The sequence below is a fragment of the Rhea americana genome, unplaced genomic scaffold (genome assembly GCF_003343005.1).
Source record: "Rhea americana isolate MKP2758 unplaced genomic scaffold, rheAme1 scaffold_111, whole genome shotgun sequence".
Taxonomy (NCBI): Eukaryota; Metazoa; Chordata; class Aves; order Rheiformes; family Rheidae; genus Rhea; species Rhea americana.
This window is the reverse complement of record NW_028185162.1, coordinates 325,914-346,336: the sequence shown is the minus strand read 5'-3', so window position 1 is coordinate 346,336 and position 20,423 is coordinate 325,914. Positions and strand designations below refer to the sequence as shown.

The following is a 20,423-nucleotide window of genomic DNA, read 5'->3' as shown; positions in this document are numbered from 1 at the left end:
TTCTCTGGAGATCTTCAAGGTCTGCCTGGATGCAACCCTGTCTACCATGCTCTAGGTGACCCTGCTTGAGCAGGAGGTTGGACTAGATGATCTCCGGAGGTCCCTTCCAACCTTACCGATTCTATGATTCTGTTCTATGATATACTTTTCATATGATGACTTGCTTCTGTTGTCTGCATGAATGTATATAATGTGTTTCTACAGGTCCTAATAAACCACAAACAGCAGATGTTCGAATTAATTCTCAAACCAATGGCTCCAATATGGGTTTCAAGCCACGAGGAAGAGAGTTTTCTTTTGGTAAATACTTAAAGAATTTAGCATGCATACATTCTATTAATGTCAGTATTGACAATTYTGGCAATTTTGTAGTACCAGAGATTATTTGCATTTATGTTTTATTTGACAGTTAGTGAATGACTGAAGTTCCTGTTTTCATGAGTATTCAGTTCTCCATCATCTAGAATAATGTGYATCTGAGAAGTGCTGGGTGATGTACAGAGAATGATGTACAAATGCAGCACAGGTCCATGAAGTCTTATCTACTGTTCATAATCACTCCTTCCAGGCTTTCACTGTCTCCTGGCAAATATATGAGTGGCTRCTATGTTACTTCACAGTGCTTCAGATTCCTCAAAGTGGTGCACAGTACCACCAGAGTGCAGACAGCCGGCTCAGATCTGRTATTGTGCATAAGCTTAAGCCCTCCCCAAACCTGAATGTTAAGGATCACTGGGTAGAGATAACCGAGTAGCTATGTGGGAAGTAGGATGATCTGAACTAGCATTAATAAGCCATGATRTATTAGAGATGATCTGGGGAGATCACCATTACACCTCTCTCCTCTGTTGCTAATTCTGGAAGATCAGTAAAGGAGCAGCCAGATAGCACTGGAAGTCACGTAGTTGTGTTCATGAGCRTTGGGTCTGAGGTTTCTCACCGGGCAGGACCAGGTCTGTTTGTGCACTGCTCTGGCACAGAGGTTTTCAGCTGCAACAAGGTTAATTTGCTGTACCTGTAACTTCCCCATGGTTAAACGAAATCACTGCATTCAGAATAATTATAAACAGTTCACAAGTGTYGTCAGATCTTTTTTCCAGCATCCTGAGTTCATCACCTGAAACGTATATAGGAATTTGTTGTCATTCTTTGTTTTGTCCCCCCACACTTTCTTTATGGCTCTGTGATCATAAAAGAGTTCCTCACTCATATACAGCCAGAGTTCAGAATGCATGTAAGATACTGATTTGGAGTGATTATTTCTGTTGGCATGGACTGTTCAATGTTCATGGTTGTTTCCAATTTTCTTATCATTGTCACACTTAAGATTTTTAAAGTGTTATTCTATAACCATTTTGAACTTTCAAATGAACTTGAAAGTTTAAACTTTCAGTTTTGTAGAGCAGCTGTGGACCACTTACTACAGCCACAAGAAAAAGCAGTTTAGGAATTGCTGCTGACCGATGTCAGCAACAAAATCTCTAGCTAGATGGATGTTTAAACTTAGCAACTGTGGCTGAAATTATTCTAGAGCTTAGTGTTCAAGGGACAAGCATGTGTTGCAGGGCTATGTCACTGAATAAATGAAGTGCTTTCAGTAATTTGGGTGCTCATTTAGGTACGTAATTTGTATGTCTCCTGGTGCTAAAAATTTGAATTGCTCTTGGATTAATTTCAGTAAATGCCCTTCCTTTATCCGTTAGTATTTTTCAAAGCTTTATGGAAATGAAGCTTTGTGTGGATCTTTAGGTCCAGGTTTAGACTGGGGCAGAATATTTCTATGCTTTTTGAAGAATGATAACCATTTTGTTCATTTTAATTTCATGATAATCTCTTATCAAGCATAATAAGTATTTTTTTAAACATCTATAAAAACATTATTTGAGGACAGATTCACTCTGTGAATGATGATTTACTTCTTCCCCTTTTCTCTTGCCAGAGGCTTGGAATGCCAAAATTACTGACCTAAAGCAGAAAGTTGAAAATCTTTTTAATGAAAAATGTGGTAAGTTTAGCAATTGCTTTACCAAGATACCGTATGAGCGCACAGACATGTCATGGATATGTTCATAGCTTATTTCAAAAGTCCTACAATCCTTGCATAGTCCAGGCTGTTTTTTTCTCATTCTTACATAGCTTGCTTGCAGTTCTGCAACAGATTTACATTTGCTTTATTTGGGCTTGGAGATGGAGAACTTGTGGTTTGGTTGCTACTTTTTTAAAAACCCAGAGACCTAGTCATTGCACATCCTGGCACAGCTCTCTAAGCATTCTGYGTTCTACTTACAAATAAGAGTTTGCATGATTTCAGCTGCTGTGTGACTTTGTTCGTCATGGATGGTATCTGGAGAAACACGTAACCCATCATGTTCAGTCGCTTTCTACTGCAGACTGTTTGGAAACTAAGKTCTCTACTCTTCTGAGTGCAGTTTTTGGAACAGTAGCAATAATGCCACCTGGTTTTGGTGCAATCCTCTATCACAGAGACAGGATACCTTACCTGTAACAAAGCAGAGTACAAATGGGAGGGTTCTGAATGTAGACCAAACCAGTGGCATAAGCTGTCTATAAATATTAATACTTTGAAATGCAAATTGTGGTCTTAATTTATCACAGAGAATGAGTTACGTTCAAGGCACTACCCATGTATTTTCTTCCTGCCTATTTGTAGCTATCACCCAAAAAAACTCCAAATCCTGTTGGTTCCACCTAATGTAGTATATGTGTGCCAACTATTGTGTACAGTTTATACCTGAAACATTTTGTCTGTAAGCGTATCAGTGGTCTAGCTGGTAGCTTATTTGCTCTGTTGCGTTTCAGGGGAAGCACTGGGGCTGACTGAACCAGTGAAAGTCCCATTTGCATTATTYGAATCTTACCCAGAAGATTTCTATGTAGAAGGCCTACCAGAGGGAGTGCCATTCCGTCGACCTTCTACCTTTGGAATTCCGAGACTAGAGAAGATCCTGAGAAACAAATCTAAGATAAAATTCATTATTAAAAAGTAAGATTCCCACGTGTCTCTAATAATCTGTTCAGTTAGAATTGAACTGTAGCCTGAGAAAATTCATTTGCTGAATTGCTAAATTCCTCTCTCAACAATCTGAAATACATACTGGTATAATCCAGGAAATGCTCAGAAAGCATGAATATATGTGGAGCAAGATATATTCATCTGTCTTGTTTCGAAAGTTAGTCGCATCTTGTTTAATGGGGAAGGGCCAGTCCAGATTTCTGAGTTCATTTCAGTTACCACATCACTATTTTATTTCCTATTACATAGTGTGCCTATAGGTTACTCTTAGCTAAAACTTGGCAGCAGGGTGGAGAAGTATAGATTCATGTATTTAGGATTGTAAGAACTGATTCTTCTGATCTAGAATAGAYTTAAACATCTGTGTCGCAGTGTAGAGACATACAGTGAGTAGACAGCAGTGGCAAGAGACGCCTTTGCATCCTTGGTTGTCTGTTTGGCCTTGAAGAATGCTGTGTGTACAGTATCAGTTTCTGTCTTTAAAACTGATTAAAGAAAATGCAATATTCTAATATTTATGTTGATGAAATGAATGTAATTTTATTGTTATACATGAAATCTTCAATCTGTTTGCAGGCCTGAGATGTTTGAAGCAGCAGTTAAGGAGAGTTCTGCTAGAAGCCCCCAAAGTGAGTTTTATGACTGCTTAACATTCTAGATAGTAGTCTCTTTCAAGGATTAAATACAAACGAGAAGTGCTGCTTGGTGTTAGTGAATTCCTGAAAATTTCATTCTATACTATAGTTGATTTGATTTTTTTTTTCAGATGAAAGAAAAGTGTTAAGTTGAATTGGAGGCACAGTCTTAAGTACTAAGCCACTGGCCCATATCTATAGTAGATCCTTCTCTACTCTTAGGACTGTAAGACTGCTATATGTTCTTGTCTTCTKCATAGTTCTCTAACTTTTTTATAACAGTTTAGATGGACTGCTTACGTGTTATATAGACAGTACTTTCACTCTAGCAGAAGAAAGTGGTGTAGCAAAAATCGTAGCTTCTGAATTACGGTGATGAGATGGGGAAGGCAATAACCTTTGCCAGTTTGAATATAGCTTTGGCAAGGCAGTAGTAAAATTCTTGAGTTATTCACAATAAAATAATCTTATCTCTAATCTGTATTTTACTACCTTTTATCAAAATGTGACAAATGGCATATGAGTTGTAGAAGTAATTCAGGTCTATAGATGAGTTAATTACTCCTGATGCCTAGATGATTTTAAATGAGAAGTGCTCCATAGAATTGAGTAAAGATAGCTAGTAGAAAATTATGTCAGCAAAAGGCATGTCATGGATTAAATGAATTGAGTCATATTGTTATCTGTTAAGGGTTGGCAAAACTCCACTGTGTTAGTTGAACTGTGCTAGTTTATGCCCCTGGACAGTGTGGCTCACAAATACAACTCTAAAAGATTTCTTTTGTGAATGCATGCAGTGAATAAACACATCAGTGGATGTTACTAAATTAACCACAAGTGCTATGATTTTTTCCTTTTTAATAAAAAGAACACAATATGTTTCACATAGTCTTTTTTCCTGTTTTTAAAGTCTTTTTCAAAAACCTGCTAGATAATGATTAACGTAATCTTTACTTCAGTCCTTCCTCCTCTTGAGTTTGTAGTGGAACCCACAGTAGTATTGTGCACCCACAGTAGCTATAGTATGTCTCATTGAAAGCTGGTCCCATTTTGAAAATGGGAGTGGGTCTGTTTTGAAAATGTTGCCTCACATCTGTTACTTTGCAGTATTTTCTTCATACATGGCATTGAAGATTTTAGGTTCTCCACAACTGTCTTTTAAATTCATTCTTTTACATCTAGGAAAAAATAACTCATCCAATATGGCCATTACAACAAGTACCACAACGAATACAGCGGTGAACACAGCCGCAGGTGTTGAAGATCTTAACATCATTCAAGTAACTATACCAGGTATGTATACTGTCCAGATACACATCTTACATTTTGTGCTCTTATTCTTTATATTTTGTCTGATGAAGTTTTTTTTTCCTACAGTCTGATTTGCTGAAATACAAGTACAGTATACAAAGACCATAATGCAGTGGTCTGCTTTTCCTGATAATATTTTCTTTCTTTTTTGAGTATCAATTCAGTGACATCTCTAAAATATTCTTGGTCCAGTCCCAAGTTAAGAAGTATCTATATTCTTCCATTTTTTTCTTCATGTAATAAATTAAATATTGATTTGCAACTTGTGTGGCAAATTCAGGAGACCAGGACTCAAGAGTGAATTTAATGACCATGCCGGCTAAACTACTTGGTCTTAAACAATACTGATTACTACTTACCTGGGCGTATGTTATGTTCATTAAAAGCTAGGGAACCTTGCACACTACGTCTATCTATTGACTGTTAGTTTACTCTTACCTTTCCCCACCATTCAGTGTACTTTGTGTTTTTACATAAGTTTAGAAAGTCATCTGCAGATAATATATCTAATGTTCCTCATGTAAATAATTTAAAGCCTTTTATAGATTTCTTAATAGTCATCAAGTTTTCCTTATTTATGCAATTCTGTGTTAACGATAAAACTAGGAACAAAGTCCCCATTTCAAAGAATACCTGCTTCAAGAACACATTCATGCATTGCTAAGCCTTCAGGAAAAGATAATGTTCTTAATTCTGATGCTATTCTAACAATTTCTTTCAGATGATGAAAGCGAGCGGTTGTCAAAAGTAGAAAAGGCCAGACAGTTGAGAGAACAAGTAAATGATCTGTTTAGCCGGAAATTTGGTAATTGATTTCCCCCTCCCTATTTTTACACAGATGTGAATGTCACTTGTGGTGGACAATATATGCAATCATTAAAATGAACAAGTGTGAAAATTGCTTATGAATGTTGGGCTTTAACTTCAAAAGGAATCTTTTATAAGGGATATAGGTTGTTTGGTGTTTTAAACAAAGAAAGTCCCATGCATAGAGACAGCTGTATGTTCCTTCCCTTCATATTCTTCCTTCTTTCTGTGTAAACATGGATGAAATGTTTATTTTACTTCCAAAATACAATTCTGACTTATTAATACTTGAGATGGGAGTAATTTTTTTAAATCTAACATCTTTTTCCTATGAATAGCTTTTTTTTTAATTTTTTTAATTTGTGTATTTGCATTGGACACCAATAATAACTTAGTGAGATTCTTTGTCTGAAATTCCTTCACCAATGCTATGTGTGCATTTTTGTGTGCCTTACAGGAAGTGCTTTGTTTTTCTTTCTTGTAGTTATTTCCTTAGATATCCTGTTCTATACCTTTTTTAGTAAAAATAGATTCATGGTTCTTAAAATGGCGAACATGTTAGAATTGGAGTTGAAACTAGGGATCTGTTAGTGATATTCATGAGTGTAATTGAAACATCTATTTGTTTGAAAAATAATGCTGTAATTATTTAATTGTCAAGTAGATTTTTGTAGTTACAGAACTGATGAAATGACTTGGTTTTGCATTTAGTTTCTTAATTGTTTGAGATTTTTTTCCTCAGTGTAATCATRAATATGTAGACTTGAAAATAAACATGACCTTATTTTCTTACTTAGGTGAAGCAATTGGTATGAATTTCCCTGTGAAAGTCCCATATAGAAAAATCACCATCAACCCTGGCTGTGTGGTGGTGGATGGCATGCCTCCTGGTGTGGCGTTCAAAGCTCCCAGCTATCTTGAAATCAGCTCAATGAGGAAGATTTTGGAATCGGCAGAGTTTATCAAGTTTACTGTCATTCGGTATGTGGCTATCATTGATTAGACTGTACACATATTGTGAGAACAGCCCTGTAACTTGAATAAATGGAGATTCAGAAGAACGGAGCTTTCAGTGCATCTTTAGATAGTGGAAGAAGTTGATTCTTCTGGATAACTAAAGCAGATCAAATGAAGCGCAGATATCCATAGCATGAATGAAGATGGTAACTTTTTGGAGGACATGCTGAATTAGGTATGACAAAAGTCACAGTATTAATACTGCATATTACAACAAGCTATCATTTGAGTTGCAATTTGTTCATCTTATATAACACAGTCAAAACATGTTGTAGGCTTTTTGTCCGACAATGCTGATCAAACTTCGACTTTGCTTCATAAAAGATAGCTCAGTGTTCCAGAACTTGTTGTTTTTTGGCAGTAAATAGTATGTTTRTGGTAGTATTGCTAGTAATATTTTTAAAGTATTTCGGTTGTGTAAAGACTTGAATTAACATAATCTTTTTGATAATATTTTTCCTCTAAAATCAATTTATTTGTAGTATTTGAACAATCTAATATTGTCCAATTACAGCATAAGTGAATTTTATCAAGAGATACTTGTACTCATGAAGCAGAATAGAAAAACTTTTGAACCACACTAAAAAGTTCAAGAATTGAAAGCAAAAATTCCTCAAATTTTTTAACTCTTCAAATTATAGACCACCTCACAAGAGTTTAGAAGCTTTGTTTTCATTAGAGAGAGAGAGAGAGAAATTTTTTAAATGTCATTTTACTAGAAAATCCGAGTTCTTGACTGTTAACCTTGAATTCCAAATGAAAGGACTCTTGCTCACTAACAGTTTTGGATTAATTGGGCTATGAAGAAGAGGTGACTCCCCTGTTAATTAGTTGTGGCTGAGAGAAGGATTTAGATCTTTCTGTGCATGTCACTTTTCAAAATGCTAGCGAATAAACTACACTGCCCAAGAGATACTCTGACGGTTCCTTCTGCTTTCTGTTCCTTCTTTTGGTATGACCTCTTAGGAACTGTTAGGTGAGGCGGCCTTGGGAGGAGGCCTTATGCAACAGATCTTAGAATAAGTAAATGTTGTGTTCTGTTTTTTTACAGACCATTTCCAGGACTTGTGATTAACAACCGTAAGTATTTATGAGGCATCAATGTCAAATGCATTTTTGTCACTTAACAAGATTAGTTTCCACATTTTGGCTTAGTAGCAGTGGCTCCACAGCAGTAAGTTCTAAGTATAACTCTCTTCTCTGTTTCTGTCTCATTAAAATTTCCTGACTAAACATGCCTGCCCGGTTAACATGATAGCAGGGTGATAAATTTGTAGAATGGTATAAGGTTAGCATTAACTTTGATATGAAAATGCAAGATAGTGATTTTGTATTTTTCAGCTGCAGAGTCCCAAAGAGATTTAGGACCCTGATTGAGCAACTGCCTTGCATGGGAGTGTCTACATTTTAGGTTTAGATCCATGGCAGTAGCAGTTAATAAGCAAGAACTTTCTGGTAGCTGTACAACTGTGTTCCAGTGAAAAAGTCTGCATTCTGCTGAAATAGTAAGAGTTTAGAGAGGCAGAGTGTAATTAGCTGAAGTGGAATTTGGCCATGTTACTCAAATCTTGTTGGAAAAATGATGTCTTTGTATTTTCAGTGGCCTGAAATAGTTGTGACCTTGTTTTTTAGATCTTATTTGAAGAAAAAAAAGAAAACTGAAAAATACAGTCATTACGGTGTCCTTTTTGTCATGTTGTTTCTGAGCCAATGTGAGATTAAAGAGACAGAGGCCAAATAATCTAGTGTCACTGGTTTGGCCTTATCATGATTAAGCCGGAGTGATCTAGCATTCATTGGTTTGCATCCAGCTGCCAGTATATTCCAGCTGATGTGCCGAGATCTATGAACTGAAAGTGTGACGCTTTTCAGGAAGATATTTGAGTTAATCACCTGCATTTACCTGCTCATCAATCCTGTGCATACCTTCATAGATGGGGAAGATGTCACTTTGTAGAGGGAACCTTCCCGGCAGATAAATAGTTCATAGTATTTCTACAGAATTGAATTAGGAATAAAAGGATCTATGAAAAATCAGCTGTCGGCATGTAACTGGCAGTGAGACTGAGACTAGCTGGACACACAGATGTCTGATTGTCTGCCATCACTGGAGTGGGAGAATTGGTCATTGGAGCAAGTAGTTTCTGTGCAGTATTTCTGTCCATTCATTATGGTCAAGATAAACTAATGTTGATAGATAGTGAGGTGAATTATTGAAAGCCTCTGAGCCTACTGCTTATAACATATTATTCTTGTTCTAAAGAACGTATGAGAAATTATGAGGAAATTTTTGATGCTTGAAGGCAAGATATGGAATATTTTTTCTGTTTAAAAAAAAAAGTGAATGACAGCTGTTACGTTAYAGTGCATGTAACCTGTTCACGCAACAGTTTCAGGATTTGAATATAAACTGAAGTAAAATTGTCATTGTATTGAATGTGTGGGACCATTTTCGTTGTAAAGCTAAACAGTGATCATATCTAATCTTAGAGCTGATGGAGAAGGCTGAAGCAGAAGCGCCACCAGTGGCACCAGTGCCAGCACCAGTACTGCCAGGTGATGCAGAGTGTAGCACACGTCCTTTCAGAATGGGTAAGGTATAGAATTCAAGATCTTAATGACAAATGGTATTAGCAGTCATGCCTTGGGAATGCACTGCTCTGAGCTGATTATCGGAGAAAAACAATGAGGTTTTTTTCAAGGAAAACTTAATTTCTCTAAGTTTTGCTAAGACACTTATCTGATTCATACTGGTGAAACTATATGCACATTCATTTGACTGTGTACTTTTTCATTTAAGAGCCAACTGAACCAAGCCAAATAGACGTATCTGTAGGAGGTAAGTCTTTGTCTTCAATTACTATAAACAAGTATAAGAGTTTTATGAATTGTTATTCTTGGTTGGTGAATCATGACTATATATAGGATTCGAGTGATTGTTCATATCCTGAGCGATGCATGTAGCTATTATTAAGAGCAGTGGTTTCCACAGTTTGTGCAACTGAATGATTGACATCCTCAGGAAATTCAAATGACATACTGGCCTGAATTTACTGTGAGGATTTGTTGGGAGAGGGGGTATTGTTGTTCTTACAGAACTTAAGCTCTGAAAAATATCCAACCTTCCTATTGTCCAAGGATATGCTTGAATTGTTTCTTTTTTAAATGTTGATATATTTGAGACCAAATAGAGTGCAGTAGTTCTGCTTCTTCTTTATGCCTTTGCAAATAGTCTTGGAATATTAAAATACTGAGTTGATCTTAGAATTTGGATTCTGGTGTCTGCTGTATGCTCTGGTCTTGTAAATACTGCCTTAGCTAACCTCAGCTTTTCTTTATGGCTTAGATGGCTATGTCCATCTCTGCAGTGGTGGAATTTGGTCATCAGAAAGTGCTGTGTCACTTTGAATGTATCACTTTGAAGGGCTGCTGAGATCTGACAGCTCTCGGGTGTTTTTGTAACAGCTTTACAGCATCATAGCCCACAGCAGCACTTGTTTTCTTAAAACCCTCAACTTGAGTTCGCTCTCTAATCTTGCTTAGATTCCCCCCCCAGAAAAGTGAATAACAAGCCTTAGCACTCCCATTCTTTGTCCTTTTCCAGGGAAATGCCCTTTCGCATTTCCATTGCTTCAGTTTCCCTGAAAATGTCACTGAACTCTGAGACAATCCAACATGCTCAACCAAAATTAGTTATAAGCTCAGCTACAGATTAATTCTGAGTGTTTTCAGTAGCTTTTTTTCCTGAATATAGATTAATCTTGCTACAGTAGTCAAGAAGAAAAGAACCTGTTGAAAGGGAAGCAAGCATTAATAACAAAACAGTTAAAATGCAGGTTTTAAGCTCACAGTCACTAAAAGCTGAAACATCAGACAGTCTTTATGCTGCCAAAGTATTTGAGGTCACTGAAAATGTTAGCTGATAGAGGAGTGAGACAGTTGTTCCTGAGTGCCCTCGTGCAGAGGAAATCTGGGTACGGATCTTTGAAGTAATAGTTTTGAAGAAACAAACACGTCTTTGAATTTGTCATCCAAAGCTGGATTCAGATCCGGTTACCAGGGAAATGATCTTGCCAAAAGGTTTGCAATTACTGAAGAACTCAAAATCACTTCAGAACTAGTCTGGGAGGTATAAAACAATCATGTGGTGAAGTGGCTTGGCTTAGTAGTGATGAATTAGCCTAGCCCATACCTCCCAAACAGCTTCAGTGAAAAACAATTTCCTTCCAGCATCAAATTCTCTGTTTATAAAGAGAACAAAATTAAGTTCTGGGTCATATAGGCATTACTATACAGACACAAGATTTCTTTGATTTACATACAAGTGTCACTGTGAACAAGAAAAGGCAAAGATTTTGTAATGAAGTCTCCTGGAAATGAGAAAAAATGTATCAAAAGATGATGAATGCTGTAGCCAATAAGACTAGATTTTCTATTTCTCTCTCTTTTTTTTTTCCTTTAAAGCATATGATAGTGTCTGTCTGTTTGATACTGTGTGTTGAAGAAGAGAAATTAGCTAGAGTCAGAATTTATTTCGATTTGTCCGAAACAAGATAATGAAGTCTGTATCTAATTGAGAAGAGAAGCAGTGCTGCAAATGGAAAGAAAACTGAAGACTGGTCAGTGCTGGGAAGAGAAGAGTTTGTGCAATGAATGTTAATTTGATCACTATTGCAGAAGGCATAACTAGAGCACAGCTAGGTTGAGATGCTGTTTACCAGCTTTGGAAGACAGCATCCTAAAAAATGTGAAGCTGTGGTCATACCCTAAGCAGCTAGTAAAGGAAGCCCTACATGAAATTATATTTGTGGTCATGGGCTATAGATTTACCTGTGAGTATTTGTAAAAGCTTCTCCAAACATTGCATATCAAATGAGGTGAATAGAAGAAAGAACGACCCTGGGGGATGACAAAGAAGAGGGAGGACTGAAGAACAGTGAGGATGCAGACAAAAACTAATATATCTTTGCAGACCAAAACTATGATATAGCTGATGTTTTTTAACTGATTATGTTTTGTTTCATTTTTGGATTAAGTTCTTTTCTTACCCAGTGAGCTTCTCAGCTACATAGAAAGCATTTTTAAGTTTCATACACTTCTAATACCAGTTTTTATTTCTCTCCTTTAAAAAATGGAGATTTCTTGAATTCCAGGCTGCTTTACGTTGAAGTCAATATGATAGTTTCCATAGAATCAGATTATTTTGAATAGATACTAATTTATCATTAATAGTATTTACTATTTTTATATAAATCTATATAAATACATTTACTATTCTGTAAATGAATGCTTTTCATATTTGTTCTGTAATTTTTTCTTATTAAGTACAACAATAACTACAGAACTGGTAAAGAGGTTTCTTTTTTCTTCATTCATAACTGCTTTTTCAGCAGATGTTACAGAAACAGAAGAAAATTCTCAAATAAAACAAGAACCAGACCCAACGTGGTAGACCTCATCAATACTAGGGTAAAATAATTTATTGCTTGTTGGAAGTCAGCACTTGTTAAGGAATAGTATTTTTATATTTTGGGGTGGGGAGAAGAGGGATGGTTGAAATATAGGACTGAATGCCAGAAGATGCCAGTGCTTTGCTTGACTTATGAATTATTTTATTTGTCTCATTTTTCATATCTGTAAAATGTAGGGCATTTTAACTACCTCATCCAACTGTAATGTAAAGCGTACTGTGTTAGAATTTGTGAGACAGTCAGTCTTCGGAAAATGAGAGCTGTAATACAGCCTATAAATAAAAATGGATGATGGTAATTACATATCTTAGAGGCAGAGTAAATGAAAGCTTTGAGGATTAGTGTTTATGAAGAGCTGTGACATGCTTGTGTGAGAGAGTATTATTATTGTTTTTGGTAGAGCCTATATATTTCCAACTTGTAATTGTGCAGGAAAGCTCTTCACTAGGATATCAAAGTTGTCTAACCTTGGGATGCTCCGTAAAATGACTAGCTGTGATGAAAAATCAACTTGCTTGAAAGTTGTTTCTTTTCTATTAATTTTACAAAATGCTTCGTTTAACTTAAAGTGCAGAAATGTGTCTGAACCTTTTCTTCAACTGTTTTTTCCTTCACTCATTGCTAAAATGAAATTTTGGTGGAGGTGGAGACAGTGCAAAGGACTTTGGCATGTAACCAAATATAAGGAGGTTTACCCATGCAGTTGCTAGTTTGGAACTATACTTCATTCAGAAAAAAATGGCAATTTTAAGCAGTAGCAGATCTGTATTTTTCTAATTTCAGATTTTTGATAATACTCTGAACTGAATATTTTCCTCCTTGTTTATTTTTTGATACCTTAGTAGTTTGGTTTGATTGAGATAAGACTGAATGCGTTCATTTGGTATGGTCAAGCTATAATCTGTCTAGCTGTTGTAAGACACACAGACTGTATTCATTGCAGGGAAGAAAAATTCTGAATAGTATTCYAGATCTGAGAGCACAGACAGACACTCAGCAAAACCAAACTCAAGCAGTTCACTATTAATTTTGGCATTAATATTGCAATTTGCCAGCTCACCTGAGGCAGTGGTTGGGGGAGCATGTGGATTTTGGCTCCTGGCACCTTCTGGCTTTTCTGGAGACAAGGATGGCCCACGCCATGTCCTCTGTCAGGGGCGGCATAACCACAGCCTCCTCCAGGAAACAGGGCTCCCTGACAGATACCTCGTGTCTGCTTTTGGTGCTACTAGCACCCAGCTGAAGGCAGTGTGCGTGGGTACCTCACAGTTGATGGGTTTCAGCTAGAGGAAAGCAAGTCTTCCACTTCCCATGGGATTTGGAACAATGTGTCTGGGCTCCTGGAGTGCTCCCCGCGTATCTCAACGGCCTGGATGTCAAATCAGCAGGGTCAGCTAAATGATCTGACTGAACGTAAGACATCAGCAATCAGGGTGCTAGAGCACATGACCTGCTGGGCAAAGTTGAGTTTGGTCATTTTAGTCTGGCAAAGAGGTAACTGACTGTGCCCTGAGAATTTTGAATACATCCATCAGTATCTTTTTAAATAAATTGGTGAAGTCTGCTGTGGAAATATTTTTATAAATATGAATGTGGCATTAGAAAATATATTAAAGAAAAACTTTCTGTTTGTAATTGGAAGTACTTCRTTGGGTAGAGGTCTATAAAGATATCTAACTGGATCATTTTATCAAAATTTTGTCCTGAGCAATGGTTGCACAATTTGATGCTGCAGTGGTTTGGATTTCTGGATACTCCRAACTACCTGCTACCTAGCAAAGTTATACCAAAGCAAATTCTTGGCTTAWATTCTTACAGAGAGCACTCAAACATGCATGTAATCTCGTGTTTGCTGAGGACAATATTCACCTTCTAGGTGCTTTTTGAATCTGGGCTTAAAGAACTCAGAAAGGTGTCGCAACTACTAGTATTTACAATAAGAAACAGAGCTGCAACAAAACTAACTCATTTCTGTAATTTTTCTTGTCTAGTCAGAAGCATCCAGTTCTGCGAAGAGCTTGCTGGGACTGTCTTGAGCTGTGTAATATAACTGTATAAGAGAAGTACCTTCTATACAAACCCTTTTTGTACTTTTAGATAGAAATGTCTACTTTTTCAGCAGTTCTGTGAATTGACTTAAAGCAAAGAAAGACTGTAGATTTGGAATGGCTGATTTTACTTTGGAATGTATTGTAAGGACTAAATTTGATGCAGCATTGCTGGAGAGATGACAGGAATTAAAATCAACACGGATTTGAGAGAGACTGTCTACATTTCCCGGTAAAGCTGAATTTTACTGTGTCTGAATGCATCTCAGCTTTTATAATGAAGAAATTCCTGCGGTAGTTCAGTTTGTTAGTTTTACTTTGAAAAAAATAATTAATTTTKGGGTCTTACTCCTTGGCTGATTGGATAATAGTATCTGTATATTTGAACTAATTTTTCCTATGATATCTATCACAATTAATATGTTTTTCATAAATAAAAGATAAACTGGTTCACCTGACCGTTAGTATGCATTAATGAAATGGACTGTGAAATGGTCAGTATTTCAATGTGTGGATTAGGAACCAATTTAAATGAAACCCTGTTATAGTTTGCTCCATTAATTCAAAGTAGTAAGTGCATGTTTTGTCAAAATATCACATGGTTTATGTATGATGGGTCTGGTCTTGCAGTCCTAATGTAGGTAAAACTCACATGGACCTATGAGAGCTTTTCTGCTGAAGACGGTGGGGAAATGCCCTTCTGTTSATCTAGACCTAGTTATGGAAACTTTTGCAATTAAGCTGCTGTAAGTCCTACTATGTCAAAGTAAGTCCCCTATAGTCCTARTTGCGCCCTACATCATGTAAGAGACAAATGTAAGCATTTCTTGAAGCTTCACAAACCATTAGAGATGTAAAGTTCTGGCTATATGATAACCTCTATAGAGAACAGATTATTGTAAAGGTTTTTCTTTTATTGGCATGAGTTTGGGGTGACTGCKTTATGCACAAATGGAAAACCTTATTCCCTGAAAAAGAAATAAAGGCATTTCTGATGTTTTCATGACTGTCCACGCAGTATACATTTATATACTTTATAACAAGTGACGTTCTGGCAGTAATTCTKTAGGCAGGTAGAATGTGCTTTTAGCATAGTTACTAATTCAAGTGCAAGTAGTGTAGTAAGTTCCAGTCATGCCTTTCAGACAAAAATCAAGCTCTGAGTGGGAGAGCTTGTTGCATCTTTAAGGAAAATTTTTGAAGCCTTGAACGCAGCGGGATATACTGTATGTTCCCTGGGAACATCCGGCAGAAGTGCTGTGAAATTCTGCGAATGATTTCAAGATGAGGTGTGCTGTCTAGTTCTAGAGGCATGAGATTGCTGCAAAACATCTGCTCGCTTTTCTCAAAATTGCTCAGCGCAGGTCTAGATGCTGCCACTTAAATACATGGAAGTTGTGCTACCGCTGTCATTAGGAGCAGTGTTAGCTCCATGCTGAGTCATTTTGAAAAYGCTTTTCCGAGTCCTACCTTTCAGCGCTGCAGAGGAAGCTCTCCGGGTGGGAATCGGTGGCAATCGAAGGGAGCGCTGCCTTCCTGAATCGGCAGACAGCCTCTCCGTCTGCCCCGTACAAATTCGAATTTACTAACTGTTAACTCCGAACCATACAGGTACTGTCCCAAATCAGAACCATTGAGGTATTCCACTGCTCGTTACTTTCATAGACGTGCTCCGTTAACGTACCACAATAAAGGTGGTCTTCAGAGCAAAGGCCAGTTTCACGATTGCTGCTAGAAGTTTTTAGAATGGAGAAATATGTTAATACAGCTCTCCCTGAGTTTTGAGCTGGTGCTCAACTTCTCCTTTTGAAATAAGAGCATGCATGGTCCATCCCTCCTCCATCCTTGGGGACGTCTGCCGTGCAAGGCTATATATTGCTAGTAGAGTGATTAGTGCTGGCTCAGAATGTGGTACTGCCATCATATCAAAAGAACTAAAAATTAGTAACTCGGACTAAGGCCTCTGTCAAGTATATAATGGCAGAGCGTGGAGATCCTGCAGGTTTGTCGTGTAGCTCGCATACAAGAGCGAAAAAAAAAAAAAGAAAAGAAAACCAATGCAAGGGCTTTACTGGAAGTAGTAGAGTAGTTGCATAATACTGGGAGTTAGGATACTGGTGCACTGTGTGCATCCCACCAATGGATTTGATGCACCCATCAGCGTTCAACACGGAAATCTCTTTTTAGTCTCAGACATTTTGAGTTATGCCCAGTAGAGGGAAATCAGACTGACAAAATAATTGCACTGATATTTATACCTTCTAGATATCAATTCTATAAAAAAGAATCTGTCTCTCTGTATCTCCACGTATAGTCATAACGGGTAGCAAACTTTTTTAAGATGTTGACCATGTATGAAAATCACACTCATTTCCAAACCAGTAATTTCASTCTTTGGTACTGAGTGATCGTGCCCTAAGAAGCCTTGGCTGTACTGATAAACACGTAAATAAATAAAGTTGCGACAACCTACCAGAACTCCGAATATTTTTTGTTCCAGTAGAGAAACTTTGTAGTGATGGAGTGGCTATCACAGAGGTATTCCCAGCGTAGTACTGAACTCTAAGAGTCAGTCGTGCTGCTTAGGCTAGCTCCTGTCTCTCAGATGTGAGCTTTCATTCCACATAGTGTGAGATTGAAGGTTTTTCTAGCAGAGCTTGACCTTTCTCGTGTGTGGCACCCTGCGGGCTTTGTCGCAGTAGTAACCACTAGGGGTCAGATGAGGTCCAGCACTTTCACCGTGCGGCTGGTGGCCCAGGTTTTCCCTTGAGATACAAAGATTTCTATATACAAAACTTGAGCTAGGACTCACCTTGGTAATTTTGCAACAGCTATTAGAGTATTTAATACTTTCTATACACAGARCAGTTTGCCATCAGTGACACAAACAAGACTTTGCACTGAATTGAGCTTAAACTGCTAAAAATGAAAAACTGTTTGTTGAACCAAATTAGGGTAGCGTTTCATTTGTCAGCTTTTAATTTCCATGAGTTTGGGGTACTAGTTAGGGATGTGACACTGCAAAGAAACCAAGTCGTCCATTCTCCTAAGAAATTTTAGACCTCCAGCGCTTTGTCTTCAATGACCTTGTTAATTGTACAGYAACTTGGCAGCCTGAGCCCTGTATTCACTGTTTTCACTCTAAAACAGTTGTGCATCGCTGCAAAACCCTTCTTCTAATTCTGTGCTTCCAGAATGAGGAAGAAAATAGTATTYTACACCAAGTCTGACATGCCATCTAGATAAGTAGCCTGTTTCTTCATAGTGCAGCAATGTAAAGCTCTTGAGACCAGTGGAAGTTCTCAGTAGCTCTCAAAAGCTGTATTCAGATGCCAACATTCCATTTCCCAGATTTCAAAACATGAATYGTTTGGGTTTACTAGAAACAGCTGCTTTTTCAGATGGTCCTCTAACAGTTTTCTTCTTACTTATCTTACTTCCTATCTAGTAACTGCTGGATGTAGTGGGGAAACTGTCCTATGTATCATGCTGAGTTGCATGTTGCATCTCGCATAATCTAACCCATCACAGCGAAGCCTACAAGCTGTTTCATTTCCTGCATCACAAGATGAAGAATGAGGAAACAGGAAAAAACATGTCAATTAAGTGGTTTCCAGTGATGGGCTAACTGTATGTAATTCAGCTTTAAGTTTAGTAAAAACAGGGGTAATTATGAAATTAACTTTCATGAAAAAGTTACTGATGGTTCTGCATACGAAGCAGCAACGCAGCAATTAACAGCGGGAGCCAAACAGACCTGGAGGTGTGGTTTTTTTGTTTTTTTTTTGTTTGTTTTTTTTAATGTTACGTTGTTGCATAATTTTCCTCCAGTACAGGGAAGTCTGTTGTATATTAAAATATTAAGAAACCAATTTTAAATTGTGCCTCAGTGTCTCAACAGCTGCAAAGCACCATACCCGAGATGCAGAGGAAAGCCGTAGTTAGTGTTTAATCTTCTCTCTGCAGCCAGAGGAAGCTTCTGTCTYGGCACTAATGAGGGCATCAGCCCCTCCAGCAGTGCCGGTGGAGCCCCTGGGGGCCTGGCCGGCTGGAGGAGGACGGGGAGGCTCGCACCTTCGCTGGGGACCCTCGCGCTTGCTCCCGCTCCCGCAGTGCGAGCGGGGGGTTGTCCCCAGCCCCAGCGTGGCCCCCGCTATCCCTGCGCAGCCCGGTGCCTTGGCCCTGCTCCCGGCCGTCCCGGGCCGGGGCATCGCGGCAGGAGGAGCCGCGGCGGCGCACCCGGCTCAGCCCCGGGAGGGACAGCGCAGCTCGCCATGCTGCTGCTTTTTCGCTTTCCCGTTGCTGCGCCCGCCTGGCCACGACGCCGGCTCGCATGCRAGACGGGGGCATCGTGTGCCGTCTCGGGGCCGCGGCGGGGAGGGATGTCACTCCGCTGGTGACATTCCCGTGGCTTTTCTGGCTGTTGCAACACCAGGGGAAGTTGCTGTGTGGCTGGTCGTGCTGTTATCCCGTCTCCCGTGCTTTCGGCGGGAGTCAAGGCAGGCGCTGCTGGGGACGTTCCCCTGCGCCGGGGAGCGAGGGGGCGAATCCCAGCGGACTCGCCTAGGGAGAACACCCTGCCCCACGCCGGAGGCGGCAGCGCGGGTGGTGCCTGTCCCAAACCATCATCCCGAGGTGGGAAGACAACCCTGCTTGGGGCTACCCGGCTGAGAGACGGCCAGTGGCGGAGCCTGGGCCGGGTGGGGRGCAGCACCCCTCGGCCGGGGCGTCCCCGGGGCCAGGCGCCTTCCTGCTGCGCCCCGGGGCAAGGGTGCCCGGCCGGCCCCGCGAAACGCCACCGAGGGCCGAGAACCGTACGGTTGCGGACGTTGCTGATAACGTTGGGGTGCTGCTCCCGGGGTGGAGAAAGAAGCCTCACGCCGTGCTGTTAGAGYAATGTTGAAAGGGGAGAGCTTGAGCGATGCCTCAGCGCACGCAGCGGGGTTTAAGGCCCTGCCGGTGCTCCTGCGGGAAAGCCGGCCGCGGGAGCTGGGAGCCGGCAGCTACAGCCACGGCGCGGAGCCCGGCCGGGGTGCAAACGCTCGGGCCCGGCAGCGCGTCCGCAGCCCGGCAGGCAGTCGGCCTGACACCCCACCGCCATCCCCCGATTTCACGGCCCCGCTGCCGGCCATCGCCACCCAGGTGCGCTGCCGACCCCCCGCAGCCGAGTGTCCTGTCGGGCGAGAAGCCGGCGTCTGCCCCGAAGCAGCCTGGCCGGCAGCGCCCTGCTGGCAGCCGCGGCCTYGGGCTGCAGGCGGGGAGCATCTCCRCGCGCCCGCCGCTGCCCAGAAAACCCCTTCTCGGCCGGCGCGGCGGGCACCCCCGCCGTGGCCGAGTCACAGCCCTCCGCCGAAGGGGCCGGGCCCGGAGACTCCTAGCAGGAAACACCGGGTTAATACAAACCACAGTGGGTAAAAAATTGCAGGCGCGATTGCAACGAAACTTCCCCTTTTCAGGGGGCTTTAAAAGAAAAGCAGAGCGATGCGAAGGCGGCGAGGAGAGGCGGGCGCGGAGGGGAGCGGCGAGCGGCGCCGCGGCCAGCAGCGGCCATGGGGGAGGCGTTCGTCAGGCACATAGAGCTGCTGGGCTACGAGAAGAGGTTTTTCCCCAGCCAACATTATGTAAGTACCTGGTGGCCATCGCACGAGCCCGACGGAGGGGGCAGATGGGGCAGACGTGCTGCAGCCGGCGCGTTTCTTCGTACGTACGTGGCGGAGGGGCTAAGAGCATCCCTTTCTGGGGGGGGTCGCGGCTGACGGCTTGAGCTGGAGGCAGCTGCAGGCTGAAACATCCGTTCCAGCCCAAACACGCAAAATTTGGAGGCGAGACTTTGGGCTCCTCCTTTCCAAGCTCTTGGTTACTTTGCTGCCTTGGAAAGGGCTTTCCGCGGCTCTTCCCTCTTTGATTCCCACCAGGATGAGCCTTCCTGCCCCGCTCGGAGCCGCCTTAGCCCCCGGCTCACCCTTGGTAGCAGAGCTGCTCCGGCTGCGGGGCGCGGGGGAGGCCCTGGAGAAACACGAAATCGGGTTTGGGCCCCGCCGCCGGCATGGAGGGGGGTGCGAGGCGCTAGGTCTCGGGGGCCGGAGGGCACGTGCAGCGC

General features: G+C 40.8%; 2 protein-coding genes across 8 annotated transcripts in view; both read left to right on the top strand.

Moving 5' to 3' along the window:
- GTF2I (general transcription factor IIi) overlaps nt 1-15,326 on the top strand; it is a 67,825-nt gene extending 52,499 nt beyond the window's left edge. For 4 of the 7 annotated variants that reach the window (XM_085314907.1, XM_085314886.1, XM_085314894.1 and 1 more), the window contains 12 exons: nt 205-300; nt 1,940-2,005; nt 2,821-3,004; nt 3,611-3,663; nt 4,852-4,962; nt 5,702-5,785; nt 6,585-6,768; nt 7,856-7,884; nt 9,295-9,396; nt 9,605-9,643; nt 12,195-12,273; nt 14,267-15,326. In XM_085314907.1, coding sequence (XP_085171033.1) covers nt 205-300; nt 1,940-2,005; nt 2,821-3,004; nt 3,611-3,663; nt 4,852-4,962; nt 5,702-5,785; nt 6,585-6,768; nt 7,856-7,884; nt 9,295-9,396; nt 9,605-9,643; nt 12,195-12,256 — 1,010 coding nt within the window. In that variant the 3' untranslated portion in view covers nt 12,257-12,273; nt 14,267-15,326. The remainder of the gene's footprint in view (nt 1-204; nt 301-1,939; nt 2,006-2,820; nt 3,005-3,610; nt 3,664-4,851; nt 4,963-5,701; nt 5,786-6,584; nt 6,769-7,855; nt 7,885-9,294; nt 9,397-9,604; nt 9,644-12,194; nt 12,274-14,266) is intronic. The other 3 variants (XM_085314915.1, XM_085314898.1, XM_085314877.1) reach the window with 1 other exon arrangement.
- Nucleotides 15,327-19,849: 4,523 nt separating this feature from the next.
- The window catches only part of NCF1 (neutrophil cytosolic factor 1), a 9,748-nt gene continuing 9,174 nt past the window's right edge, over nt 19,850-20,423 (top strand). Inside the window, exon 1 of the mRNA XM_085314631.1 lies at nt 19,850-20,023. Coding sequence (XP_085170757.1) covers nt 19,873-20,023 — 151 coding nt within the window. The 5' untranslated portion in view covers nt 19,850-19,872. The remainder of the gene's footprint in view (nt 20,024-20,423) is intronic.